At 36.5% G+C, this 27,850-nt stretch overlaps 1 protein-coding gene and 1 long non-coding RNA gene across 3 annotated transcripts; one reads left to right on the forward strand and one right to left on the reverse strand.

Annotated features, from left to right (window-relative positions):
* Window positions 1-364: 364 nt before the first annotated feature.
* On the forward strand, window positions 365-22,725 carry LOC127988383 (coiled-coil domain-containing protein 50). 2 transcript variants are annotated; one of them, XM_052591125.1, is made up of 12 exons: window positions 365-656; window positions 6,283-6,345; window positions 10,121-10,250; window positions 11,762-11,852; window positions 12,069-12,165; window positions 15,923-16,714; window positions 17,002-17,126; window positions 17,205-17,249; window positions 17,338-17,442; window positions 19,425-19,519; window positions 19,603-19,706; window positions 19,794-22,725. In XM_052591125.1, the coding sequence occupies exons 1-12, from the start codon at window positions 608-610 to the stop codon at window positions 19,811-19,813; spliced, it is 1,716 nt and encodes a 571-aa protein (XP_052447085.1). In that variant the 5' UTR covers window positions 365-607; the 3' UTR covers window positions 19,814-22,725. The 2 variants fall into 2 exon arrangements, with proteins under 2 accessions (XP_052447085.1, XP_052447086.1); XM_052591126.1 differs by lacking the exon at window positions 15,923-16,714 and having other exon boundaries at window positions 380-656.
* Window positions 22,726-22,908: 183 nt separating this feature from the next.
* LOC127988385 (uncharacterized) lies at window positions 22,909-25,263 on the reverse strand. Its single transcript, XR_008161631.1, has 2 exons — window positions 25,003-25,263; window positions 22,909-24,088 (listed from the first exon to the last, which is right to left on the reverse strand). It is a non-coding gene; the product is annotated as an uncharacterized LOC127988385 (long non-coding RNA).
* Window positions 25,264-27,850: the final 2,587 nt, after the last annotated feature.

Below are 27,850 nucleotides of genomic sequence, written 5' to 3' on the forward strand. Positions count from 1 at the left end.
ATATGAAACTATAATTGCATTGAAACTCAATTAATATTCTTTTGGTTACTCTATATTTACCTTAAAATAGGTTTATATTTTTAATATTTGATCATTTGTATAGGCTATTTTAATAATTTTATAATCGTGGAAGCCTAATTATTTGAAGTAATACAGTCAGTATCAGAGTGTTTATATTGGCCTGAATTGTTAAAATAAATAACGACAATAACAAGGTTCATATAAAACATTCAAGCAGTCCACTTCTGAAGGAATCTGAGAGCTGCGCTCGTGCACTTGCTGTTCAGTTGTTTGCTGGCGTGCGCGCGCGCGCTTCTCCGCCTGTAAGAATGTGAGCGCGTGCGCGCGTGGCATGTCCCACCCTGCAATCCGTAGCAAACACACACACACACATATGGTGCTCAGCTCAGCTCTTCCTGCGGGGTTTGTGTGTGAGGGTACAGAGGGAGGGACGGACAGAAACCTCGTCTGGCGACAGAAACCAATCAGAGCGACACATTAGCGAAGACATCGATCGGGATTTATTTATCTGACGGAGACTGTCATCAGTCTGTCAAACTATAACCTTCAGAAACCCCAGAGAAACATTAAGAGAATCGCCGACGACATGGCTGATTTCAGTATCGATCAGAACAACCTGCCTGGCGTGAAAGAGGGTGAGTGAAGAAGAAGAAGATGATGATGATGATGGTGATGTTACACTGTTTCTTACTGCCTTAAAATAAACGGGCAAATGGCACGACCTGCCAGATTCAGAACTGCCAAAAACTAAATATGATTGCATTGTGGTGAATTATGAAGGTAAACTGTTATTTGGACTCAATACAATGGTTATAACGTTACTGAAGGCAATACGCCTCCATCAGTATATTTCTGATATTAAAAAAAGATAAAGCGATTAAATTCTGCCCTGTTTTGTCTCAAATATATTGTATTAGATGGCGTGTGATGCCTGACGTTAGTTTTAGTTACTGTGGTGTGTGTGTGTGTGTGTGTGAATGCTGGCACATGTGTTGTGAGAGTCTTCTTGAGAGCATACTGAAGATGACTGTGCTGCAACACAAGCTGTTGAAGACTTTGCGTGTTATTGAGGGGAAACAAACAGCTAGCTTTGCAGGATTTCAACCCACTCATTTGAACCTCGTTTGATTCTTTAGGTGGATTAGGATTTACAGACCCTATCATTTCCGCCCTAAATCCAGTTTGAGATCGTATCTGAGCTTTAGATTCAGTTATTGGTCTCAAACCGACATTCAGAAGACTGTAGCTAGTTGGGCACCAAATGTTGATTTCTAAATATTTCATTTAAAATAGTTGACTTATGTAATTATTTAATCGCCCTCTTGCCTTTCCAAACCTGTATTAGTTTCTTTCTACATTTGAGCCCAGCAGAAGATGTTTTGAAGAACGCTGGTAAATCAACAGTTAATGGTCTCCATTGACTTCCATAGGATTGGAAAATATGATCTGGAAGTCAAAGGCCACAGTTAACTGTTTGGTTTACCAGCGTTCTTGAAAATATATATAACTGATGATTTTAATAACTTTTTGTTTAAAAGAAGCTTTTTTTTTTTGTCTAGGTTCAGTTGGTTTCTGAATTACAGTTTCAGACTAAGAAGTAATTCTGGCTTATTGGGGACCAAATGCTGGGTTTTATTTTATTTTTTAAGACGTCTGAAGTAGGACAGGCCGAGTTAAACATTTTAAGATGTTTGACTTTGATGCATTTAAAACAAACCGTTTTTCATTCATACTCAGTTATTGGAGTGGAACTGAAATTCAAAAATCAAGTAATCGTGGCTAATTGGGAACCAAATGTTGATTTCTAGTTATGTTTAATAAGTTTGCTTCAATGCGACCGAAAAGGTTAAGACCCGAGGTGTCTTCTGAGGTGTGATAGGCCAAATCTGACCAATTTCAAGGAGTTTGACACGTCTAATATGAGCTACTGTATTACTGATTTTTAAATATTAAGTAATTTTATCCAACTGGGGGACCAAATGTTGGTTTCTAGGCAATTATTTAATATAAAATAAACAACGGTACCGAGGTTGAGCGCTCTATATTGGGACCGGCCAAGTTCACATTCTTAAAGAGGTTTGATGTCTACATTTGTTATAGTTTATCGAACATATCTTGTTGGTTTACACAACAACCAACATGATGTTGTGTCTTCAACACTTAAAAGAAGTCTTTTAGGCAACAAAGTGTCCCGTGTTTGTGGAACGTTGGCATTAGACTCTGCATACAGTATGTTTGAAATTCGAGAACCTTGTGAACCATTGAACCCATTTACGAAATGTATATCGCTGATATTCAGGTCAAAAATCGTTTTATTTTATTTTGTATTATCGCTGTTACAATTTGAGTGAAAGCCTCGACTGTAAACTTCAGAACGGCGTAGTATTTGGTGGTACCACGTAAAAGTTTGCGTGTGTTACTGCGAAAGTGCTTCTGGATGTTTTCAACACTAATTTACTGGATGAAGACGAGCAACATACCGCATTTCTCACGAGTTTCTCCTAGAGGAATGTGCTTGTGGTTCCTGTTTCCAGTCGTTTCGTGCGTGTGGATTCAGCGTTTTGTTGTTGTGTTGCAGCTGCTCGGTGCTCTTGGAGACAAAGTTAGGGTTGTTTGCCTGGAAAGCGTGCAGGCTTAAAAAAAAACAAAGTGGCGTTTTTGCTGCCTAGCTAAGAACTGCTGGGATGTGTTCAGTGCTGGTTTCATGTTTGCTTTGGAGAGCTTTCAGCTTTTCCTTGTGTTGCTGTTACTTGTTTGCCCGTCGCTGCTCGGGTGCTGCTTTATAGCGCCTTAAGGATCGTCATTCTTAATGAATCAGACATTTTAATTGATGTCATAGTGTTTGTGTCGCTCTGGGCTGTATTTATTTCATGGTGTATGGGATCACCCACACGTTTTTAATGTTAGGCGAAGATCCACCAGCATGTTCTTTTTGTCAACCTGGCCCATATATATATATATCTGTTTGCCACTAATACTTAACTGTGTCATAAATCCAGTTTCATCATAATGATAAGCCACTTAACTTCAGCATATAAACCAAAAAAAGTTTTCAACACAGGTTAATCAAATTGGCCTCGAACCCCTCAAAAAGGCTCCATGCATAAGCAAATGAAGCCTAGAATAAATGCACAGTCAGCACCAAGATGCTTATTTTCAGCAGGGGCTTTCCTGGTTCCTCCTGCCAAATGATACTCGGCCGTTATCTGAATCCTGTCTGATAGAGCATGGAGATGTGGCTTCACCAGCCAGTAGACTGAAAAGGAGATTTCATGTAAATTCTGCTCTTGGTTCCTCATTTAGCGCTAAGAATATCCCTCGGTCTCAGTTCTGCAGTTCTTCTTCTTAAGATGCGGATCAGCAGCAGATGGACGACGACTTTAATCACTGATCTGCAGAAGTGGCTTAATCGTATCCTCGTCTCGCCTCAGCTAAACAACACGGACTCTGGAAAATTCCTAGGTGAATTAGCATTTACGTGAACAGTGTTTCACGCCGTTGTTAAACCTGCCACTAAATTCCCTCACGGCTGTAGCACACGGTGTGAAACTGGAGCGTGTGTTTGGTTTTATTAATCACGCTCGATTCCCACAAACAGTACAGCGCAGTTTTCCTCGCCGGCGGAAATGCAAAAGTGGCTTTTGTCTGATTTAGGTTATCGGAGCTTGGATCAGAGGCTTGAAGGCGTTTGTTGTGCTTCTCCACCTGTGTTTTGAAGCGTGTCTAAGCAGCTGGGACGCTGCCAGGTGCAGAATCAGGCCTAAAGAAAACATTAAAAAGCAAAAAAAGAGGATGTTAAAGGGCGGATGCGAAGGACATGGTTTCAGTTTCTTGGGATGTATTTATAACTGAGGTGATAATGGTTGGTTGAACCGCAGTTTCAGACCCCACAGAATTGTTTCCTTCTTTGATAGATGTGTTATTTATTTATTTATTTATTTATTTATTTATTTATTTATTTATATATCAGTGCTGCTCAACGATAAAAATTTCTAATTGCGATTAATCTATGATTTTCTGGGATTAATTGTATTATGCACAAAATTCAATAATGAGTTCAAAAGTAGTGTGTTGTGCACCTTTTTTTTTACTGCTGTATGAAAAAAAGTGCAATAACGTTTGGTTTGAAAACACAATTTTTACAGCAGTATTCCTTTTACATAGCAGTTAAAATATTTATTGTAAATCTAAGCTTGTAACATTAATCAAATTAAATCTAAAACCAAAGCCACTGCCAGGGCACTAATGTCCAATACCTTGATTATAACATAATAACAGGCATCCTCCGTGTTGTGACCTGCATGATCGCGGGACCGAAACATAGACTGTATAAAAACATGGACGTAGTGTCCGTGACGTCACCCGTAAACTCCTGAAGAGCGTTTTCGAAGCTCAAAGTGTGCAGAACGGGCCGTCGCCATCTTGGCAGCGTGTCACTGCGCAACTCTCCCGGATAATTGAAAATTTGCAAAAAGGCGGGAGCTGGTTGCTGAAGCCACACCCGCCAAGCTCGAAGGCAGTGTTAGCAGCGGCAAGTGCTAAACGGATGAGTTATTAAAAAAATATTTTTAAAAAATCAACCCCCTCACAGTTAATTTTTTCATTTTTCTGCTGTAAAGTTGGCCATTTTAATATAGGGAGTCTATGGGATTGACTCCCCTTTTGCAGCCAGCGGCCAGTCGACGAATTACAGTTTTAGTCACTAAAACTGAGCAGGTGGTTGCCGCTCGGACCCAACACAGCAGAGCATTGACAACACCTGATGGGCGAGTACCGGTGTAGGCGGATAAAGACTCAGTGTGTGGGATGCGGGAGAATGGCTTGGGCGCGTTCGTTTCGTTTAGCCATTGGTTCCAGGGCTTGGTTGGAAGAATTGAGAAGAATTTGAGAATGTGCATTAGCTCCGCCCACTACCCGAAAACCCAGCAGTTCTTAAAAGCTGAAAAAATCTAAAGTAACATTTTTTTTGACAGGAAACTACAACAAAGGATATTTTTACATATAGAGCATCAGTTCATCCTCTCTCTCCCTCTATCTCTCTCGCTCTCGACGATGGTGAGTCGTGCACCTTCACACTAGTTTACGGTACGTCAAACACAGCTGCGCTGTGTATCCATTCAGATGAACTGAAAAAAAGCAGAGATTGCCTAGCGAAGAGTGAGACTCCGAAGCACTCGGTCAGTGTTCGCGAGTGAAAATATCTGTGCTATACTTATACTCAGCCTCTAACTAAAACACTGGCGAGTAAAATCTAAGAATGTATTATGCCATTGGCTAATATTAGACATCATTTAGTCACCAGAATGAAGATTTAGTCGTATATGTGAGTGATTTACTCGTAATGTAGAGGGTTGTCAGCTTGACTCGCAGCACCCGCTTGAGCGCTCGGTTATCAGATATAGCAGTTGTGCGTGTATCAATAACAGACCAGTAGATGGAGCGATTGATTAATCAGAAGTGTATTGCAGGGAGTCATGTAGAAATATAAATGAATGAAGCATGGTTTTGCTCTAAGTGTCTAAACCAGGCGTGAGTGGCGTGATTTGACAGAAGCAAATATAAGCCAGTGATGTTCTCTGCTGTGGATGCGGCACGACGCGACACAACGCGACATATTCATGACCGTAAACTGATGCTGATACAAAATAAATAAAAAACTTTTTTTTTTTTGTGCCATGAATACAGCCTTTACTGCTCTTAGGGAATTAAATTGTATTTAATTTTATATTTATTTATTCATTAATTTGTTTATTAATAGATTTTTGCTTGGATATAGATTTTACTGCTACTATAGCAGTAAAATATAAATGAATGAATTAAAAAAAATTGAGGACGCAGAATTATTCAATAGTTTGTGCATCAATAAGATTTTTACAAATGTTTCTTTAAAAAGTCTGATTTCTTATTATTAATATTAACGGTGAAAACAGTTGAGTCGCTTGATATTTTTTATGCAAACTGAACTGCGATACTTAAAACAGAAATTTCGAAAGAACAGCATTTATTTTAAATAGAAATCTTTTGTAATACTATGATCTATTTCATGCATCCTCGCTGAATAAAAGTGATAATTTCAGTAGTGTAAGTCCAGTACTTTACCATGCATACAGATCAGTGCTCATGCATGCTACAATATTAACCTAAATCTGTTATCCTGAGGTTAGTGTTGTGAACTTCCTGTGTGGGTTGAAACTATCACGTGGCTCTTTTTTAACAGTAAATAACCTGATTTCTTATCTCTGTCTGTCTGTCTGTGTGCAGTGTGCCGAGACTTTGCCATGCTAGAAGACCACTGTCTGGCCCACAACCTTCAAGAACAGGAAAGTGAGTCCTCTCATATCCTCTGCCCACTTAAATGAACGTTAAAACATGGAAAGTTATGACCTATAATCCTGAAGCTGTTTGTTGGCACCAAATGAGTCCTTCAAAGCCACTAGGGTGTTTCCCCATCCTGAACTGAGCATAAAAATGAATGGCAATTGAAAGAAAAGTCCAAACTCATCTCAGCATCTTCCCCTTGTACCTGCAGTGTGAGGTTTTACACCTTCACCACAGATCTCACATGCCATCATATTGATTTCATTAGCACTTGTGTATGAGGAAACAGTGTTGAAAAAGAGAAAGAGCTCTTGAGGACACGGTGCTAAATGTGTGGCCATATTTACTGTTGTTTGGTACATTTTCGAAATCTATTTCAATAGGCATCCAAGCATCTGGGAATTTTATGTGAGGGCGAAACTAAGGTTTCCACAAGTAGACGGGTTCAAGTTGGTTACAAAAATTCCCCGCGTTGACCGACAGAAAGCTGTTTAGTTTTAAATTGACATCCCGAGTTTGAATGCTTGATACATTTACACCACTATCAATGGGCAATTTTTCTAATGAAATCACACTTTAAAGAGATACTTCACCCAAAAATGAAAAACTCTTAAGAAAACAAATTAAGATTTTTTTTTTTTACGAAGAAATTTGAGAGCAGACAGCAATGTAACTGACACGTTTAAGGCCCAGAAAGGTAAGAATTAAAATAGTCCATGTGATGTCAGTGGTTCAATCGTAATGTTGTGAAGCTACGAGAATACATTTTGTAAAAAATAAAAAATGTCTTCCCTTCCTTGTCAGTCGTCTTCACACATTCGTGATAGTACCATGAAGCACGCATGTTTACTTTGCACAAAAAAGTATTTTTGTAGCTTCATAACATTACATTCAAACCACTGATTTCACACGGACTATTTTAATGATCCTATAAACGAACCTTAAAAAAAAGTTCCTGACCACATCATCTTCTAAAACCTAGTTTTTCTTCTTCTTTGTAGCAGAGCAGTGTTATTATAATATTATTTAGTATAGTATTTATTCTTATTTTGAATTATTTTCGTTTTCATTTAAATTTAAAGGTTTTAGTCATATTTTTTTTCATTATTAACGCTAATTTTTAGTTTGAAAAATGTTAGATCTTCAGCTTATTTGTGTAGCCACACCAGCATTTTTAGCAAGTTTTTAGTTTATTTCATTTTATTGTACCTTTCGGTTAAATTGTTAAATTATGTTAAATGTTTTATAGATCTATTAAGTTTATATCAGTGCTGAACCGCATCCAAAAAATACATTATATATGTTTGTGTACTGTGTATATTTATTATGTATATATAAATACACAAACATGCATTAATATATTTCAGAAAAAACGTTTTGTTTGTATATGAAATATTTATATATGATAATTTAATGTAAATGTAAATATTTTCAAAATGTATACATGCATGTGTTTGTAGTTATATATACATAATAAATATACATAGTATTATGTAAACACAAACTTTTATTTAGGATGCGATTAATCGCGATTAATATTTTATATATAGCACTAATTTATTACGACAACACTATTTTTTGATTGGTTTGAATAATTTGAGACCTTAAGCTTTAGTTGCCGAGGCAGAATTGTAAGTTTTCATATAGGCTTTTTTTCTTTCTTTATTTTTTAGCTTTTTTAATTAACAAAAATATTTTTTTTTAGTTGGCAAGGCAGCGTTTTAAATTTCCCTTTACGTTTTTCATTATTTCAGTTAATAAAGAAGATTTTAATGGTTTTAGTTTTAGAATAACAGCACTGCAGAGCTTTTATATGACTGAACCAAGCAGCTTCTTTGACCATTGATTGAAAGGCCTGACCTTTTCTGCAGGCAAAGAAACCATTTATTTGCGTGTCGCACATCAGCTTTTAGTCGCGCTGGCAGATTTGCATCTGAAAGAATTGCAGTGAATCAAAGCCAGAGAATACCTCATTCTCGATTGTTTTCCACGATCAAAACGGCTTCTTGTAAAAAATGTGGCTAGCTTGACTGACATCAGGTTTATCCATCACATGAATCTTTCAGTTTATAGCTATTCTTTCTTCCTGGTGCTCTTTCTTAAAAATAGCGTGCGCTCGCAGCCACAGGATCAATAAAAGTGTTCAGACTTTGGGAAGATGATGCACTGTGTCGGCTAGAATTGCGTCGGTGTCTACGATTGACTGCCTTGTCGACGTAGCACAGCCTTGAAATGGCAACCAGTTTGATGTCATTTCAGAACATCAGCTCTCAGCTGCGTGTATATCAATATGTGATATGTGATGACATTATATATCATCGAACATGGACACTGAATTGTCAGTTTTTTTTTTACAGTTGTCAGTCACAGTAGTTGTACAAATTTAAAAAAAAAAAGTGTAATTTGTTCTTATTTTTAATTATTATAATTTATTTTGCTTTGTGTGGGGGAAATTATTATTTTTTCCTTATTTGCATCACTGTACTAAAGAGCATTTTTTAGACTGTGTCTGAGCGCTTCAGTAAATTAAGGCACCTTAAATGGACATATATGTTGAATATGCATTATGATTGGATGAGAGCAAAGCATCTGTGTTTGAAGAAGGTATAAATGGTGAGTTTAGGTGTTTCCTCCTTGATGCAATCTACAGCCAGCCATAAATGACTGAATGAATCTAGACCTTTTCCTGCAGGAAAATAAATATTCAAAAGACTTTTGTCTCATACCTTCATTCAAATGGAAAATTGCCACGACACTTTGGCAGTTTTCACTGAATTTTAATATTGTTATGAGTTATGAGCATATAATATATAATAGATTGCATAATTTTTTTTATAATTAATTAAATGTAAACATTTTTAAACTAGTTATTATTCAGTGGTTTGAATAAATAAATAAATGGGTTTTCTGGGAAAATTGTCATTTGTTGTTCTTATTTGACATTTTTTCATTATTATCGGTATTATTTTGCATCGGCAGTTTTCACTGTATTTTTGTATTGGACAATTTATTATTCAGTGGTTTATTTATTCTTGTAATGAGTTTTCTGAAAAATCAATGTAAATGTCAGTCTTGTGAATGTTTTAAAGCACTAATAATTGTTAATATTAATTTCTTAAACAATTGACTGTTCATAAATCGCTGGTTTAGTTCTGACTTAATATTTTGTGTCTAGTAAATAATAATATCAATAAAATATAATAACATCCTAGCAGTGTTATTGTTATCAATAATAATAATAATAATCATTATATTGTATGAATATCATTCATATTTGTAGTAATATAAAATAATAATGATATGAATACTTAAAATATAACAAATACCACTATTAATCTTACTACTACTAAAAAAATGAAAATAAACAACAACAATAAAAACTTGATGTGTATGTCAGTTTTACCTAAAAGTTTTAAAGCACTTATAATTATGAATTATTTATGAATAATTTACTGAATTCTAAAGTGCTGAATTAGTTTTGACTTGATATTCTGTTTGGTCAATAAAAATTATAGTAATAATAAAAAATATTGTAATAGTATTAGTAGTAATGTATAAATTGTTTAAGTATTATTATTAAATACACAGTATTTAATCTCAAAACTAATTGCATGTTTTTTTATTATTCAGTAAATTGTTTATTTTATATATTTACAAATCTGTGTAAATGTCAGAAATGCTCCAGCAGTCATGTGTTTCAGAAACACAGCACATGCTATCTGTGGTATCCTTTGTTGAATTTCTTCGACGTGAGCGTCTTAACGTCAGGTTTCTCTTCCAGTCGAGAGCCACCTGGCATCCAACGTCCACAAGAGCCGCCTGGTGCAGCAGGACCTGCAGGTGGCCAAGCGTCTGCAGGAGGAGGAGGACAAGCGGGCCCAAGCCGAGAGCAAGAGACAGCATCGCCACATGTGAGTCACCTCAAACCCGTCTGGAAAGGAAGGTGGTTCTTTCCCCAGATCCTCCCAAACTCTTAGCAGGATCAGACGCTGCAGAGCCAGTTGGGAAATCCTGCTTGTTTTTGCTGTCTGTTGTACTTTCATTATCAGTCCTTGATAGCAGCTGTTGTCCCTCAAATGTTGACATTGCTTCTCGTACAGAAACACAGTATGTGGGTTTAGTTAGGCTCCGGCTGCTCTCTGGCCTTGTGTCGTCTAGCAGTGCGCCGTGGCAGTAAAATGTTTTGACTTCTGCTCATGCCACATGCTGATAAAGATTTCTTTCCTGCTGGGAGACGTCTCAAGGTCTCTGAGCTGATGCTATCGTCAGAGCTTGAGCGGCAGAAGATACTGTTATGGATTTGAAGTCAGTTTAGTATTTGTTTATGTTAAGAAAAAGTGACTATTTTCAGCACATTAGACTGATTTCATCAAGAGTGATGTTGAAAATGCAGGTTTGCATCACAGGAATACATTTCATTTTAGCAATAGGAAGCAGTTATTTTAAATTACAAACGTATTTTACAATATTACTGTTTTTACTGTAGAAAAAAATATATATTAATTTCTAAATTGTCTTTTTGTTGCCTCCTGTGCTGCTTGACTGAGAAGCTTTAAATCAAACCAATTACATTAGCTTGGTTGTAATGGGATTGCTTTACTAATTACTCTGTCTGGGTGGTAATCACATGACTAATTACTGGTCAATTAATCTCCCAATCCGGTGTAAAGAACAATATAAGACCACACCAGATTGTGCTTTTTAACAGTTTAAAAACAAAGATTTGTTTACTTCTGTGTTTGTAGAGCTGCTGCATAATAATAATAATAATAATAATAATAATAATCGTTATTTTAAGAATTATTAGTTGTAGTAGGAGGAGTATTAGTATTTTATTTGTATTTATTTAAATAAATAGTCAATATATTGCTAGTTAATATTTTATTATTTATAATAAAAAAATAAAATTCATCTTCTACCCCTGTGCTTTATTCACAAAACCTTTGTTATTAACTAAAAACTTTCATATCTAATTGAAATGAACCTGAAATATAAAAATGAAATGCAACCGACTGAAATAAAGTGCTAAAATTACTAAAATTAAGTTAAATAGACATAAAAAAAATGCAAACTTGCCAAATGCACAAAACAATCACTAAAACCCAACTAAACTAAAATGTAAATGAAGTATATAAAGCAAGTATAAAAGAATTAATAAATAAAATACTACTAAATACCACCAGGTTTTGTATGATTCCAAGTTTAATGTGAATAACTACCAAAGGCACAACATAAAACACACATTTTTTACGACAGTAGGCACAAATGTATGATTATTGTAGCCTTAGATTATAGTTACTCTGTAACCCTTTTAGCCAAACACAGCGGTCAGTCTTCCAACAACACCTTCATCTCACAGGAAGAGAAAGCCATGGTGGCTGATGTGAGCGCTCACAGTGTTTTCTCTCCTCTGTGCCGCCAGGGAACGCATCGACATTGAAATAGCTCAGGAGATTCAAGAACAACTGGTCCGTCAGGCCGAACAACTGAGGCAGCAGGAGGAGAAGGATGAGGTGAGAGCCATTCACAGCATTCAGGCCCTCGCTGTGGTTTAGCCACGCCCCCAGCAGTCACATGACATCCTCGTGATTGTGTTTGTAAGACTCGAGAACGCGTACTCGCATTCTCTGTGTGTTAGTCACCAGGAAAGCTTAGATGTGTATCCACACCCATGACTGCTGCTGCATTGCAGCGTTTGTTTCCTCATGTTTGTGTGTGCGCTCAACCAGGCCATCGCCCGGAAGCTGCAGGAGCGAGAGATGAAAGAGGAGAGAAAACGGCACAAGCAGATGGAAGGAAACCTCGAGGAGTACTACGATGATAAAGGTGTGTAGACGCCCTCTGGAGGAAGGTGTGCCATCCAGCAACGAAGGGGTTTGGAGAAGAGAATATGTGGGTTTGGGTCGGTCAACACGTTTGACTGCTGGGAAATCTGCGTTTGCAGGGTTTCCTGCTCAGCTGTTCACTGAATCTATACAGCGCCATATCGCATTTTACCACAGCAGTGGATGTGAAACTGAATTCTTTGGATACCATGAAACACGAGGACAGAACACGCTTTCATTCATTGCATGCAAAAACAAACAGAAGCAGTGCCTTCTGATTCACCGACAAATGACTCTTTCTTGCAATGAATCAGTCAAAAGCCAAGTTACCGTTAAATCATTTGTTTATTGAAATGAAGCTGAAAAAAAGACAAAAGCACAGAACAGAATCACTCAAAAATTAAAATAAAAAAATGTAAGGAATAGTTCACTCAAAAATGAAAAAAATGAAAATGAAAATTCTGTCTTTAATCACTCACCCTCAAACCTGAAAGACATCTCTGTTCTTCTTGGGAACACAAATGAAGATATTTATGATTAATTCTGAGAAATACGAACGGAATGTTTGCATTTAAGTACTCAAATGACAAAAACTGAAGTAAAAATAAAATACATTTACGTTACAAAGACATTAAAATGGCAAAGACATGGCAAAACATGCCACAAAATCACTGAATTAAATAAAAAAAAATCATTAAAAAAACAAATTCATAATATTAATAAAAAATATAATTGTGTATAAATAATAAAGTAACCTTTTGTGAATTAATGTCTAAATAGACTTTCATATTTGTGTGTGTGTGAGCTTGTTCATGTGGTTAACGAGGACACAAATTTGTATAATGACATAGGTATGACACAGGTATTACAATGAGGAGGTGGTTTATGAGGACATTTTAAGTGTCCCCGTAATTCAAAACGCTTATAAATCATACAGAATTAGTTATTTTGAAAATCCAAAAATGCACAAAGTTTCCTGTGAGGGTTAGGTTTAGGTGTAGGGTTGGGGTAGGACAATAGAAAATACAGTTTGTACAGAATAAAACCCATTACGCCTATGGAGAGTCCCCATAAACCACATATACCAACATGTGTGTGTGTGTGTGTGTGTGTGTGTGTGTTTGTGTGTATATATATTTATGCTTACATGGATGCATAAAGTGTAATCAGTTTTTTTTTTTTCATTAAATTACATGTAATTTAAGCGTATTTAATAAACAAAAATGCAACTAGCTGAAAAAGTATTAAGTTTTGTATTTAATTTTTTTTGGCATTTTAATATTTTTTTTACATACTTATAACGGTGAATGTTATAAAATGATCAAATCTGAAAATACTAACATATATATATATATATATATATGTTTTATGTTTTAACTCTTTCAGAGGTACTTACCTTAGATAGCAATTGCAGTAGTTAACACACATTGTATGCATTTCATTACACTCCAGACACTTCTGTTTGTTGTTTGTTGTGAAGTTAAAAAACATGTCAGCTAGCTTGACCGCACATATTTAGTTTGCAACTAAAGTTAGTTTAGTAAACATTAGGTTACTCTGGGAAGGATCTAAAAAGCACCAGCAGACCTTGCATTGGTAATGGATGACCATTTAACAACAAATGCCTCAAAACAGGAGATGAAAGTTGTTTGTGTCAACACGGCATCTATTAACTCCACCTGCCCTGCATGGCTGCCCTTGCATGCCACAGTGTGCATTCAAACTGTTTGCTTTCATGTTATGTAATCATGCCATCATTTGAATGTGTTTAGGGACTCGTGCTGGCTAGCCGGTATCGTACCCACAGGGTCTGTTTGCTTCATTAAACACGCTCAAGTCTCTCATTCACAAGTTCTTAATGAATAGTTTGTTTCACTGAAACCCTCGAACCCTAAAGACTGAAACTTTAGCACGTAATGCATTGCTTCATGTTGTAGGGATGCTGCCGTGATGAGCAGAGATTAGCAGCCGCCTACGGGGCACAACATAAAAGATTGAGCATCTCAGGGAGTATCTTTAGCTTTGTCTCTACCTCTCGAAGCGTGACTGCATAGCTGGGCCCCGTTCTCACGCAGGGATGCAAACAAATAGGCCTAGACTGCGCTTATGCAGGGATATGTTGGGGAGGAGATCAGACAGGTTTATCTGAATCCTTGATGCATGAATCTGTGATTAAGAAAGAGTTGTAGGAGGGTTAATGAATGCAAAAAGGCTTAGTTTATTGGCATAAATGTGGACGAAAATGCACATTAGACTATTTATAAACTCCTACCATGTACGATAATTTGAGATTTGTTGGTAGAAATAGGATTAAGGCATTAAGACTGAGAAATCTGTGAAGGATTTTGTATGTTTTGCTGCAAAGAAACACTGGTTTGCAGCCAACCGTTTGAAATAACTTTTATTTTTTTGATTGCTTGTTTTGGTTTATTTTAGTTTTGTTAAATTACAATCTGTCCCAACCCACATATTGCTCCTTATTAAACGTCCTGTAAGTTGCTGTAAACAGGGTTCAAAATTAACACTCAGCCAAATGCACTTTCCAGTCACTTTAATTTATAATTTGTACGCTCTATAATACAATATAATTTTTAGACACTTTTTTTTTTTTTTTTAAATACTACATTAATCATTATTATTATTACTATTATTATCATCGTGCTGTTATTCTCTCCACCAAAACTCTGCATGTTGAGACATATGAAATTAATTGAAATCACAACAGGGTATTTGGTTTTTGGCTGTTTACTCTGGGAAAAAAAAAAAAAAAAAAAAAAATATAGATATATATAGATATAGATATATAGATAAAAAAGTTATCTAACAGATCTGGACCACTTCTGAATGTATTTTATCGCATTTTCTAAAAGGACATCTATCACCGTTGCACTCACGTCTCACATAAGATCGCTTCATGCTTAGAAAGCCATGTAAAATTTCTTTGAATTCAACATTTAAAAACATGTCTCGCGACTTTATGGCAGTTTTTCCCCATCCCACTGCATCTAATGTTTTTAAATGAAAACCATACTTTTCGTGATTGGTTTTCGGTCTTTTGTATTTCTAAATGTCAGTTGTGTTATTTTATTGCATTTTAAGAAATGCTTTTTATTAATATTTTGCTCAGTGCGCCCTCTTGTGGCCTCAGGTAAGAAGCCAACCCCCCCCACCCCCCACCCCCCACAACCAGCTGAAATTATGCCTTTGTAAATTTAAATATAAATTCAATATTGATAATATTTAAGTACAAAATGTAAATTAAGTTTTTCAGCAATTTTGACAGCTTTAGTCGTGTCTAAAGTGAAAGTAAACAGGTGGGTCAAAAGATATATACACATATATAAATGTTTTGTGAATACGGGCCCAGATCTGTGGATTAAGACTTGGAGTAGCCTTTGTGACAAAGTTGTAGTAATATAATATATATAATTAATTTATTATATATATTATGCATTTTATATAAGTGATGCATTACTACTGTTATATTAAAAACAAGATAAATACAGTTTAAAAGCCTTAAATATACAAGTTAAATGTTCCCCAATCATTTGACCTTGGCATGCATTGCATTTGTTAATTTTGACCCCTTGCTGTAACTTTTTCATTTGAATGTCTTGGTACTAATTGTCAATAATAACCTTATTTACCATTTTGCTTCCTGCACTATCCACATTAAACTAACCCTTGTGTACTAACACAGACAATTTCCCTCCTTGTTCTTGCACTCCACCTTTTGCCTCACACTCGCTTTCACCCAGTCTCCCGATCTCCACCGGATCGGCGAGAGCCAAAACCCCATTCCGCATCTCCGGGTTACAGAAAAGAGAAGCATCATGACTACAGTCAAATTCTTTCCCCGTACAACTCTCCAGAGCCTGACAGAAAAAGATATCCCAGTAGCCATAGTCGATATCCGGAATATGAGCCCGTTGAGTTCAGTCGATCTTGGCATCCGGAGAGTCTGAGCAAGGAAAGGTTCCTCGAGTACTACTCACCTGGGCGACGACCGAAAGAGAGAAACAAACCTCTCAATCTCGATCACACAGAACCGCGTAGAAGGAAGAAGCAAGATCAATGGGACGACCTGGAGCCAGTGGTGCAACGAAAGGAGAGGACTCCCAGGGATTACTCTGCCGGCCGGGACAAGGTCTGGGACAAGGAGAGGATCAGGGATCGAGAACGAGAATGGGATGGACGGAGAGCCAAGGAAAGGTCGATAGATCGCAACCGGACAAGAAGTCAAGATCGACTGTTTAGCGGCATTGACAGGGGCAAGAACATGGACCGGGAGATGGACCAAAATAAACAAGGTAGCAGAGAGAAGCAAAGAGAACGAGGAAGAGATGGGAACAGGGGGAGGCACAGAAGCAGGGAGCGAGAACTGGACGGTTACTTTCCAACTAGGGGACTCTCAGAGGAAAGCCTGGAGTGGGAGGATCGTAAGAACCGGCCGAGGCTCCCGTCAGGTCCTAATGAGGTGTTTGAGGAGCCTGTTCTCAGAGGTCCGTCGAACGAGGGCCGGTCCCCTGGTCATTCTCCCAGAGAGAGAGGTATGGCACGAGGCCCAAGGTTGTTTGAGTCAACCTGCTTGGACTTTGCAGTGCCATCTGGTGGTGGGGAGCGCTGTCAAGATTTCCCTTTTCCTGTGCATTTGGGTTTCTTGTCTTTTTTGGACTCTCTAAATTAATTTCTGGGGATCCTTGTGCACTAAATCTGGTCATTTCTGATCATTCCTTTCTTAATCCCAAACCAAAAATTGTTGCTTGGGTTCTGTGTGAATATTTGTAAATTTGTCGTTCTTTTAACGTGGATTAACATCCTCTGATGCCCCCTTCAGGTCGGAAACCACGAGGAGAATATGGCATGAAGGAGGCGACGCGTGGACTGGCCCACTTAGACCTACAAGACCAGGAGCTCATAGACTTGGAGGTGGCACGCAAGCTACAGGAAGAAGAAATTAAGGTATTTTGAGTCGTGCTGAATGTAATTATTGGTTACTTGTAATCCACAAATATAATTTTATATATTTTTTTTCTACAGGCGTGTCGGTTGGACAAACAAGCCGCTCAAGTTGCACAAGATGAGGTACGGTATGGTTCGTTGTTTTTGTGCACTGTCAGGGTGTCGCTTATCTTGTTTGTTTTACGATTTTTTTTTGTGACTGTATTTTAAGGAAATAGCACGACTGTTAATGGAGGAAGAGAAAAGAGAGTATAAGAGATCGAGAGAGAAGGAGAAACAAGCAATTGAGAGACGATGGGCTGAGGTGGAATACAAGGTAAGCAACATCCATTCGAACTAAGCATAGTTCTGGTCTGAAATGCTGATCGATCACTAGAGTGATCCATCCACCCTTTAAAACCTTTTTTGTTGGAGATTGATAAATTTTTACATACATAAAAGTAGATTTCTATATATACATATAAGGGTAAGTAGCAGTCAGGCCTTTGACTAAATGATAATCAGTAAGTGTGAGCACCGCTATAGAAGCAGTATAAAAGTTTTTGCAGTTTGCTGGTCTGGAGCCTTCAGGTGTGTGTTAACACAATGCCAAGGAGGTAATTATTTCAGCTAAAAATGGATCTACAGGCAGTTGAATCATAGGGTGTCCTAACACTGTCACACATGGCTTTTCCCTCTTGGCTTTATTTTTGTTAAATAAATAATGACACATTGTAGTTTTTCATGTGTTGTTGTTTATTCATTTTCCACATTTTAAGACCTGCCAAGGACCAGAGCATTTTTTATTATGTTCTGAGCAGAGTATGTGAGCGGAGTGGAGTGGCAACAATTTCCCCTCCGCGCTCAGAGCATTTAATAATCACTCCGCTCCAGCTCCGCTCCGGGTTCACAATTTCCCGCTCCCGCTCCACTCCGCGCTCAGTGATACCAGAAACACCGCTCCGCCTTCGCTCCATGGCTAAAGTATTTCAGTATGTTTGAAATGTTATGTTCATAACGTAGCCTATATTAAAATAAAAAATAAAATAACAGGAGAGTTTCAAAGTTTTTTTTCCTACCACATGCCAAACTAATAACATGGATGTCAGCATTAAAAGGTATAATTACTGTATTCTGCTGTGCAAATTTTGTTTGTGATGAAAATAACAGTATATTTTTATTTTATCTACAGATCAATGCATTACTTACAGATTTCTGCTCATTCAAAATTGGATACAGATGAAGTAACACTGAAAGATTACATTTGTTAGAATGTATTATTGCGAAAGTGATTGCGTGTGAATGTGCTGTAACTGTTTAAATCATGCTTTGACCCGAAAATATTCAGTAAAAGGAACAGACAAACTCCTTGAGAACTAACCTATAACTTCCCGCTCGGCTATTGTCGTCATTGTAACCTTCTGATTTGAGAGATCCATCTGTATCAAGCCATAGTTAAATATGTTTAACGTGAATACTTGCTAAATATGCAGTTATATTACGGGCCGTTGGCATGAATTGTACTCGTGATGCTCCACTCCAAGCTCCGCTCCGCTCACATACTCTGGTTCTGAGTAGTGTTTTCATGGTACCAAAATTTCAGTAATCGGTACCAACAACAGTGAAAATCGACGGTTCTCGGTACCATAGCAAAAGCATGCTAATTAAAAAAGCTATTTTTTATTAAGAAATTTAAACAAAAATAAAATGTACAAAAATCTAAACCATTCTTTATATTTATTTCAAACTGTGTTTCAAGTTTTTCCACGAGTAATAAAAGTATGAAAAAGTTAAACAAAAGTTACCCAAAAGTTTTTGGCATATTTCTGCTGCCGCATGTTTATTTCCTTTATAATTATATTTTTAATAAATATTTATTTATTTGTTAAAAATACTTTGTCATCTAAAGTGTAAGTTTGATACACATACATTTTTTTATCCATTGTGAAATAATTTCAGATTTCTTTTTTTTCTTTTTTTATCGGTTATCGGCCCCCACTTTCCAAGATATCGACAGTACCAAAAAAAAAAACACACACAATATCGGTCGACTACTAAATTGAATGTGTATAATGTATGTTTATTTATTTAAATGTATTTTATTTTAGGGTTATTTTAATAGTAATTCAAATTTTGAAATTATGGTAGCAAGAACATTGCAACAGTTTCAGAGAATTGTTAATGGGACTATTAATGCACGGTTAATGTAGAGGCCTTTGAAATTAATTTATTAGACTATTTCACATTATGCCATGTATGCTTGGAGACGTTGACCCTGTCGACACTACTCACACATTCTCTTCTCTTCTGTCACATTAGTCAGTGCAAGAAGAAGTAGTTCGACCACGAGCTCGAGAAGAGCCGCGCATCAGAGAGGACGAGTACCAGAGAGCACACAACCACAAACCCGTCAGGTACCACATCTCCACTCAATAACACACTCAAGCTGTCAGAAGTCCTGCTGGAGCCTCATGTTCCTCTCGGTTCTTCTCTCCAGGCCGCCGCCTCCTACACAGCACTACGAGAACGTAAACCCGAGTTACGCATTTGCGGACCCCTACTCCCCTCGTCCTCCATCAAGACCAGAGGCGGCGTACAAAGGTTCCCGTTGCACTAATGAGATATCATGCTTTAAATTTGAAACAACTTTTTAAATATGGCCGTCTGAATCTCCTTATCTCCTTTTAGGTGCCTACTACAGACAGTGACCATATGCCTCCACTGCTGTCCAATCCTGAGTTCGTTCTGCCCTTTATTTTGCGAATCAGTAGAGGAGAAGTGATTCAGAAATTATTTGAGGCTTTCAGCAGAAGCTACTGACACTTTATTTGATTTTTCCCTCTTGGGTTCATCGCATCAGATGAGCCGACGTCGTCTCTTCGTCTTGTGAACGAGTCTTTTACCCTGGAGCTACGAACTACTGTGCGACCGGGACAGTTCCTGTTTGCGTCTCGTGTTCTTGTCTTATTGTGGATGAGTGAACAGGAAGGGATCTACTGCACAGCTTTCTAGAATATCCCTTCTCTCTTGTTGTCTATAATGAAGCATTGTCTTGATTCCATGTTGAGTTCAGGATACAGCGGTTTTCCACTTTGTCGTTGGTTTTATTTAACGGAAAACATGCTTGAATTTATACGCCGTGCACTTTTGTGCTATATATTTATTGATTTATTTTCAGAGGATATATTTTATTTTGATTTGTCTTTTAAAATGATGATTGTTTTACCCTTTCCCCAATCGATCTGAAGAGACTGTTAGCTTAAACCAGGAGCGATCCAATTTCCAGAGATGCAAAGTTTCACATATCTCAACGTCTTAAGAATCAGGAGTCAAGTTGAGGTTGTCAGCTCTTTATTTATTTTGCCTTCATATCATTCATGAGAGACTCTTTACTCGCACTGCAGGCTCACGTACAGCTAGGGTTCGAGACGCTCAGCCTTCGGGTGCCTTTGTTTTTGTGATATTTCCCCCTTCACCTGCAGTGTTGGTAGCGATTCTCTCATCTTCTTCGTAGGTGCTTCAGGGACCTACTGTACTAATATGCTCCGGTGTTAAAGTGCATGCTGGCTGAATGTGCACTCTGTGGATGTGAATGTGAATCTTGTCCAAAAATGGCCACAAACACATCTCTACTCCTCATTTTTTATTTTTATATATTATGTTTTATGTATAATTCAATTCAAATGCAAAATACTAGTTTTAAGGCATGTAGTAGCATTGCTGTTGGCACAGACGTAAACTGTTTTCTCGCTTGCTGCATCATATGCAATTCATGCAAATATATATATCAGTGTTCGGAGTTGCAGTGCTTTGCATTTGGTGGCAAACTTACTTTAAGCAGGGACATAAAAACTGACCAGCAAACAGATCAAGGCAGCAAACAAGTGATTAGGGCATTTATCTGGCACTTTCTATGAATAGAGTTCACAATAGGGCCTGAAACTCTGTTTTTCAGCAAAAGATCAGTGATTTTTTTTCTTTTTAATCAAATCAAATTTTTTTCATTCAAATCTAAATCTAAAAAAGGCCAATTGTGTTTTTTTTTTTTTTTTTTTTTTTTTTTTTTTAGCAATTGTTTATTTCTTACAGAGAGAATAAACTGATTACAGACTTTTGTTTTTATTTTTGCATTGCTCTTTTTTGCTTTTTGTTTGTTTTCTGTTTTCCACTAAATTAGTTTTTTGGTTTTTATTTATTTTTTGCATTGCTATTCTTTGGTTTTTGTTTGTTCTACTGCCTTGGTTTGTATAGTTTTTTTTTTTTTTTTTTGCAGTTTAAGCAACTCCATCACCATAATTTTGGTCTTTTACCTTGTGTAAATACAATGTATAAATGATTTGTGTGGATGTTTTTTTTTTTTTTTTTGGCAATTGTTTATTTCTAACAAAAAACAAACAAACAAACAAACAAAAAAAAAAAACATTTTAAAAAGTATAGACACTGTTGCACATTTTGCCCGGATTTATAATTCTGTTAGAGCCCTAGTTGGGTACCAACAAAACAATTGTTTTTTGAGTAATTAAAGTAGGTTCAACAGTATTATGATGCTTTTGTCTGATGCTATAAAATAATTAATCTAGCTTATCTAATAGTATGCTACTAAGAATAGTTATCTTTTTGTATTTCTTGTTTGATAAAGACCAACTTGTACGCTGTTTATGGAAAGTGCCACAAGCTCATCACTCTATCAGGGCATTTTTTTTGTTCCTTACTGCTCATTCAGTCATCGCTTACATTCCATATTCCCGTCGAAATGCATTTTAAAGGGATTACATTCCGCTTGGCTTTTGGGAATGGGAAAATGATTGTGTGGGCTACATGTAGCATCCTGTACAGATACAACTAAAGACAGCAGCTACTTTTTGTATCGCATTAGTGCCTCTATAAGACCAGTGTTCGATCGCTAGTGCTGAACGCTCCCATATTTTGCTCTCGAGAATGACAGTATGCTAGTGTCGGTGCATTCCAATGAAAGGCATGGCCTGAAATGCATCGAATAAACTTGTAGGGAAAATATCTTCTGTTGCCATGCTGCTACGCTTAAAAGGTGATTTAAGAACATTTTCTTGTGGAATTGTATTACTGAATCAGTTTTGAATCACTTTACGTGTGTGTTTTAGTGATGAATGTGCATATATAGCTCTTATCTTTCAGTGCTGTGTCAGTTTAGCGCATATCATGTTGCATTTTGCGGTGCACTGTAGTATTTGAAAACAATTGTACGTAACAATTCTGATCCTAATTGGCCGGATGGGTTTTGTGCCAAATGTAATTCAACATTCAGGGACTTAAAAAGTATTGCTGTAAAACTGTCAATCTCTGATGGTCACATGATTTGAGGGATAAAAACTGGTTTACAAAAGTTTTGCTCGAGGCTGTAAACAAACTGACTGAACTTTTAGCACCTGGTGTGTTGTTGTAAATGTATGTGTGTGTGACAGAGCGACAGAAACCTGAGCATTTTTCACTCAACGTATGAAGATGACGTCCACGCCAGTTTGTTTTACAATCAGCTGCTGCTGGAAATGTTGTGTGACCGGCGAAAGTGTTTGTATCTTGCACATTCTCACAGCTTCCACTGGCCAACTGTAAATACCAAATAAATGACTTTTAAAGGGTATGTGTGTGTCAGTAATCCAGTGTATCTGATTTAAAGAACAACCTGCTGGTCATAACCTGACAGAAGGTCTTGTATGTCTATTCAGCAAGTTTTTTTTCTTAATGTAGGATCAAAATTGTGCCTTATATTGATAAACATTTTAATATAATAAGGATCAGTAAAAAGTGTAACCCAAAAAAAAAAAAGGTTTTGTATTGCATTTATTTGCTTTTTGTTTGTTCATTTGCTTAGTTTTGCTTGTTTTGTCCTTAAGTAAACCAGTCACCACACACACACAAAAACAACAACAACTTCTGAATACAATTTACAAATTGTTGCAATGGTATCTTACAGAAAATAGTAAACTTACTTTGAGCAAATAGATGAAAAATAAAAAAAAACACAAGAGCCATGTCGTAAGTTGTACCTAAATTAATTATTTTTCTGGAGCTAGCAGATTTGGGACCATATTATTTCTTTATTTTATTATGCAATTATTTATTCATAAAGCAAAGGGTCATTGAATAGTAAGTAGCCTTATGATCACTAAGTATTTAAAGTCTTAATTCTTCCAAGGCATATAAGCATTTTATTTTAAAGTCATTTACAAAAGGAAGAGTTTTTGTTTTTTTCCTCACTTTCATTTTATTGTCATGTGACAGGAAGTGATATCACAGAGGCAACCCTGATGAACCTCTTTGCTCAAGTTTGTAAATATTCAAAATAATGGTTTTGTGTACTTGTTATAACAGTGGCTACAACACGGTCATTAAAACCATTATGAAAAACAGTAAAAAAAAAAAAAAAAAAACACATGGAACCATCATGAATAGATAATCAGTTCACATTCACAGCTTCAACACTTTTGTTTCTTCTCTTTGTCACATCCCAACCAAAGACAACAGCGATTACATAGAAACCCTCAAATGAATGGCTACAAATGAAGAAATGCAAATTCTGGTGTGGTTATTTTCTGCATAAAGGCATCAATTACTCATGAATGAGGAAGTGTGAATGCCAACAGCTGCCTCTCCTGAGTCCTGGCCAGGTTCACCTACATGCCGAAGATTTTCACGGTTACTTGCAAGTGTAAATGGTGCAGATCCTTACATGTGACAGAGGCGCTTTCCTGTGATTCTACCTCGCTTTCCTTGAGCTCTACTGCCATCAGGCGCCAAAAAACACACACACACACACACAATTGTAGATGTGCGCGCCGTGGACCATTTTCTTCTGAGGATTGTGAATCTGATTCAAGGCGCTCCGAAGCTGAATATCTGCAGCGCCCACTACTAGAAACAATGACTGAAATCTGCTGCTCATCTCAGCCACGATTCCCAGCAATGTGCACTGCAGCTCAGAAACTGCGGCATTCATGCAACATCTGAAATAAAACAGGAGTACACTTCTGAAATTGCACCTAACAGCTTTAACAGGAAATTATGTTTGAGCCCCAGTGCTTAATATCAAATTTCAAGCGGTAGCATCTTGCAGTGTGCAATATTTTATCAAAAATAACTTTCGGTTTTATTTCATCATGTAGCCTAGATTATAAAAACACTTTCAATCTTAAAGTTTTCAATTTGTCCTAATAATACATGCTTTTTTATTATTACATAATGTAACTATTATACTATCTTTGTAGAGATTTATTGATGAATAGCAACTGTGCTATAGCTACCTAAATTAAACAGGCGAATAATTTCGATGTTAAATGTAACCAATTAACTAGCCTATTAGAATTGTCACATGACACCTAAACCAATCAGTAGCCTATTAAAATATAGTATGAGCCTATTATCAAAAATACTATTTAAAATAAAGTATTAAGCCTCGGATATGACTTTTTTTTAAATTAATTATTTATTTATTTTTTATCTGATTTAGCAGTAGAAAAAGAGTCACCGTAAAATAATTTAAAAATAACGCAGTTAACTATTTTTCTTCTGCCTTGTGGTTCTAGGGTTCTGAGAGAGAGAGAGCAAATATTTTTTAAAAACAAACAAGACAGCAGCGTTTTTTAAAAGGTGAACTCGTCACTTCTTAAAAACGGATTCCTTGCACTGTGAGACGCGACACAGCTACCACAGTGGTCCATGTGAGAGGTGCTTATGTGTGTAAAAAAAAAACACGAAGGACCGCAAGAACGCGACATATGCGAAAACACATGCGGTGTATTCAACTGTTCCCTAAGTTGTCATTTTTAATCGTATTTAATACCACGTTCAACTTCACGTCACTAAAAGTGTCTGTCAGTAACGTAAACTTCTCCCCTCAGTAATAATGACAGTTGCTTACCTGAGAGAGAGAAACTGCCCAAGCGCTCGTCTGGTGTCGTGTCGAAACATAGGTATTTACACACCCGCTGACAACCTCCGAGCGGTTTTAAAGCGTCCCCCTCGACACTTTCTCCTCCGTGAGTAAAGGGGCAGCGAGGTTTAGGTGTGTCGTGTCGGCGTACAGGTCTGAATGCAGCTCTGCTTTAATTCTCGTCATTTACCCGCTTTGGGCCGACGAGCCTGTGGCACATCTTCAGGAAAAACCGGTACAGGTGGTCACATGAGGGTGTGTCGAGTCGGTGCTAATTAAACTCAAACAGGTTGGAAGTGCGTGTAAAAACTTATTCTGTTGAATATAAAAAAGAAAAGAAAAATACCGAAGTCCAACCTGTTGGTTATTTTGCATTTTGAGTCGAACTAGGTCAAACTTAAAGCGGAAGTTTGTATTTTTCGACGTTAAAATGGTTGTTTCTCGTCTTAATATGCAGAGGGGATCATACATGTGATATTTCTAGGCTGATTCGAGTCAAATCAGTGGCGCTGTTTATCTACAGTTTTTATAGTAGGGCCTACAAGTAGCCTACATCCCAGACATCAAGCAGTTTTTGGCCCAGATCCGGCCCACATACTGCGCATACTGCTCCCTCAGAAAATCCATTCTGTCACGCCACATTTGAACAGTGTCATGCGTGTGATTTTAAAAAGTGAGAAAGTCCTATACATTCCCTTAGTTATGTGTCGTTGTGCCTTGGGCTGTGTTTCCAGGAATGACATCTGACAGGTTTGAGACTGGCGGTCCTAAGGCACATGCTCAGAGTTATAACATGAAAGCGTAACTGATGTTTGAGGGTTTAGCCAGCTACAGTTTATAGTATTTTTAACTAAGAAATATTATTGTGATATATGGTGGATTTATGTAAACTGGGTCGCTTTTTGCCATTGAGGTGACTGGGGTAGAATGGTTTTAGTATCCTGAATTAATCCTGTGCTTGATGGGAATGTCTACAACTGACGTAAAATTTAAAATTAAAAAATGTCTGAAAAAGTAATATTATTATTATATAAATGTTGTTAATGTAATATGTCAAGTAGACATATTTGTACTTAATATATTTTTTCATTATTGTTAAATTTATTTTATTAGCTTAATAGTTTAAGTAAATATATATATATATATATATATATATATATATATATATATATATATATATATATATATATATATATATATATATATATATATATACACACACACACACACAAAAACATATTTATATTGGTAACCAAACAGTTGGTGGTAGCCATTGACTTCATATTGTAAATAAAAACAATTATTATAATAACAGTCAATTTGTACTCTACTGTCAACTATCTGGTTTCCAACATTCTTCAAAAAATCTTCTTTTGTGCTTAACGGAAGAAAGAAATGCATTCAGGTTTGGGACAAGTGGAAAGTGAGTAAATGATGACAGAATTCTCATTTATTTGTATGAACTAAATCAAGAGAGAACTGATAATGTGCTTTCAATCAGACAGTATATTGGAGGACCACAAGATGGCACTGGATTCTGTCATTACATACTAGTAATATGTTTTAAAAAAAAGACCTTTTCAATCTTTCCATGAATGTGATTTTAAATCACGTAGCTTATTGAGGAGATGTGTGCTACTTTTCAACAGAATGAAATCACAACGTATTACAGCAATACATGACTCCTGCGATGAAACCAAAAAGTGTGTTTGTACAGTCATCATCTTGAGTGCTGTAATACATTTTTGCGCAAGAGCCAAAGCATACAGTACATCTGCACTCGTGTTTCTGGCATGATTCCTTTCTTTCTGTTTCTCTAAACTCATTCCTTACCTCCTAATCTCACACAAACAAGTTTTGCAAGAGTGTGAACAAAAAGCAGTTCTTCGATGTTTGAAACTGTTGATTTTTAAAGTTTTTCACAAAAATACACGTTTAACAACCAATTTAAAAGTAGACGAAGGTATTTAAAAAAACTTTCCCTGTTTATTGTAATTCGACCTATACGCATAACAAAAAGAAAGTTGGAATTGGATTCTAAAAAACAAAACAAACGAACAAAAACTGCAACGTAAGATCTTTGCAGTTAAAGAAAGAAATACGTACACTGACTGGCGGTCAAAGTTTTTGTTTGTATGTTTTTTTTTGGTTAAATAAGTCTCATATGTGCACCAAATATGCATTTCTTTGATCAAAACCACAGTATAAACAGTAATAATGTGAATTATGTATTTATTTAATCGGTAACACTTTAGTATAGGGTCCAATTCACACTAATAACTAGTTGCTTATTAGCATGTCTGTTATTAACATATTGGCTGATTATGAGTGCTTATAAAGTACATATAATGCATGACATCCCTAATCCTACCCAATACCCTTAACAACTACCTTATAAACTATTAATAAGCAGCAATTTAGGGGTTAATTGAGGCAAAAGTCATAGTTAATGGTTATTTAATAGTGAGAATTGGACCCTAAAATAAAGTGTGACCATTTAATCTTACTGTTTTCTTTAAATATAGGTTAAAATGTAATTTATTCCTGTGATGCAAATCAGATTTTTATTTTAACATCAATACTCCAGTCTTCATTGTCACACAATGTTTCAGAAGTCAGAAAATACAGCCATTCAATGGTTTGGGGTACGTTTAAAAAACGAAAATAAATAAATAAATAAATAAATAAAGACATGAAAATGCCTCTAAATAAAATAAACAATATTTTTCAACAGTAGTATTAGTCACTTTTACTATTAGTGGATGACATGAACTTCACACAATATTAGTGTCCATTTCCCCACGAACCCACCCATTTGTTTCCTGTTACAATCGCG

This window comes from Carassius gibelio, chromosome B22 (assembly GCF_023724105.1).
Source record: "Carassius gibelio isolate Cgi1373 ecotype wild population from Czech Republic chromosome B22, carGib1.2-hapl.c, whole genome shotgun sequence".
In the NCBI taxonomy this organism is placed as follows: Eukaryota; Metazoa; Chordata; class Actinopteri; order Cypriniformes; family Cyprinidae; genus Carassius; species Carassius gibelio.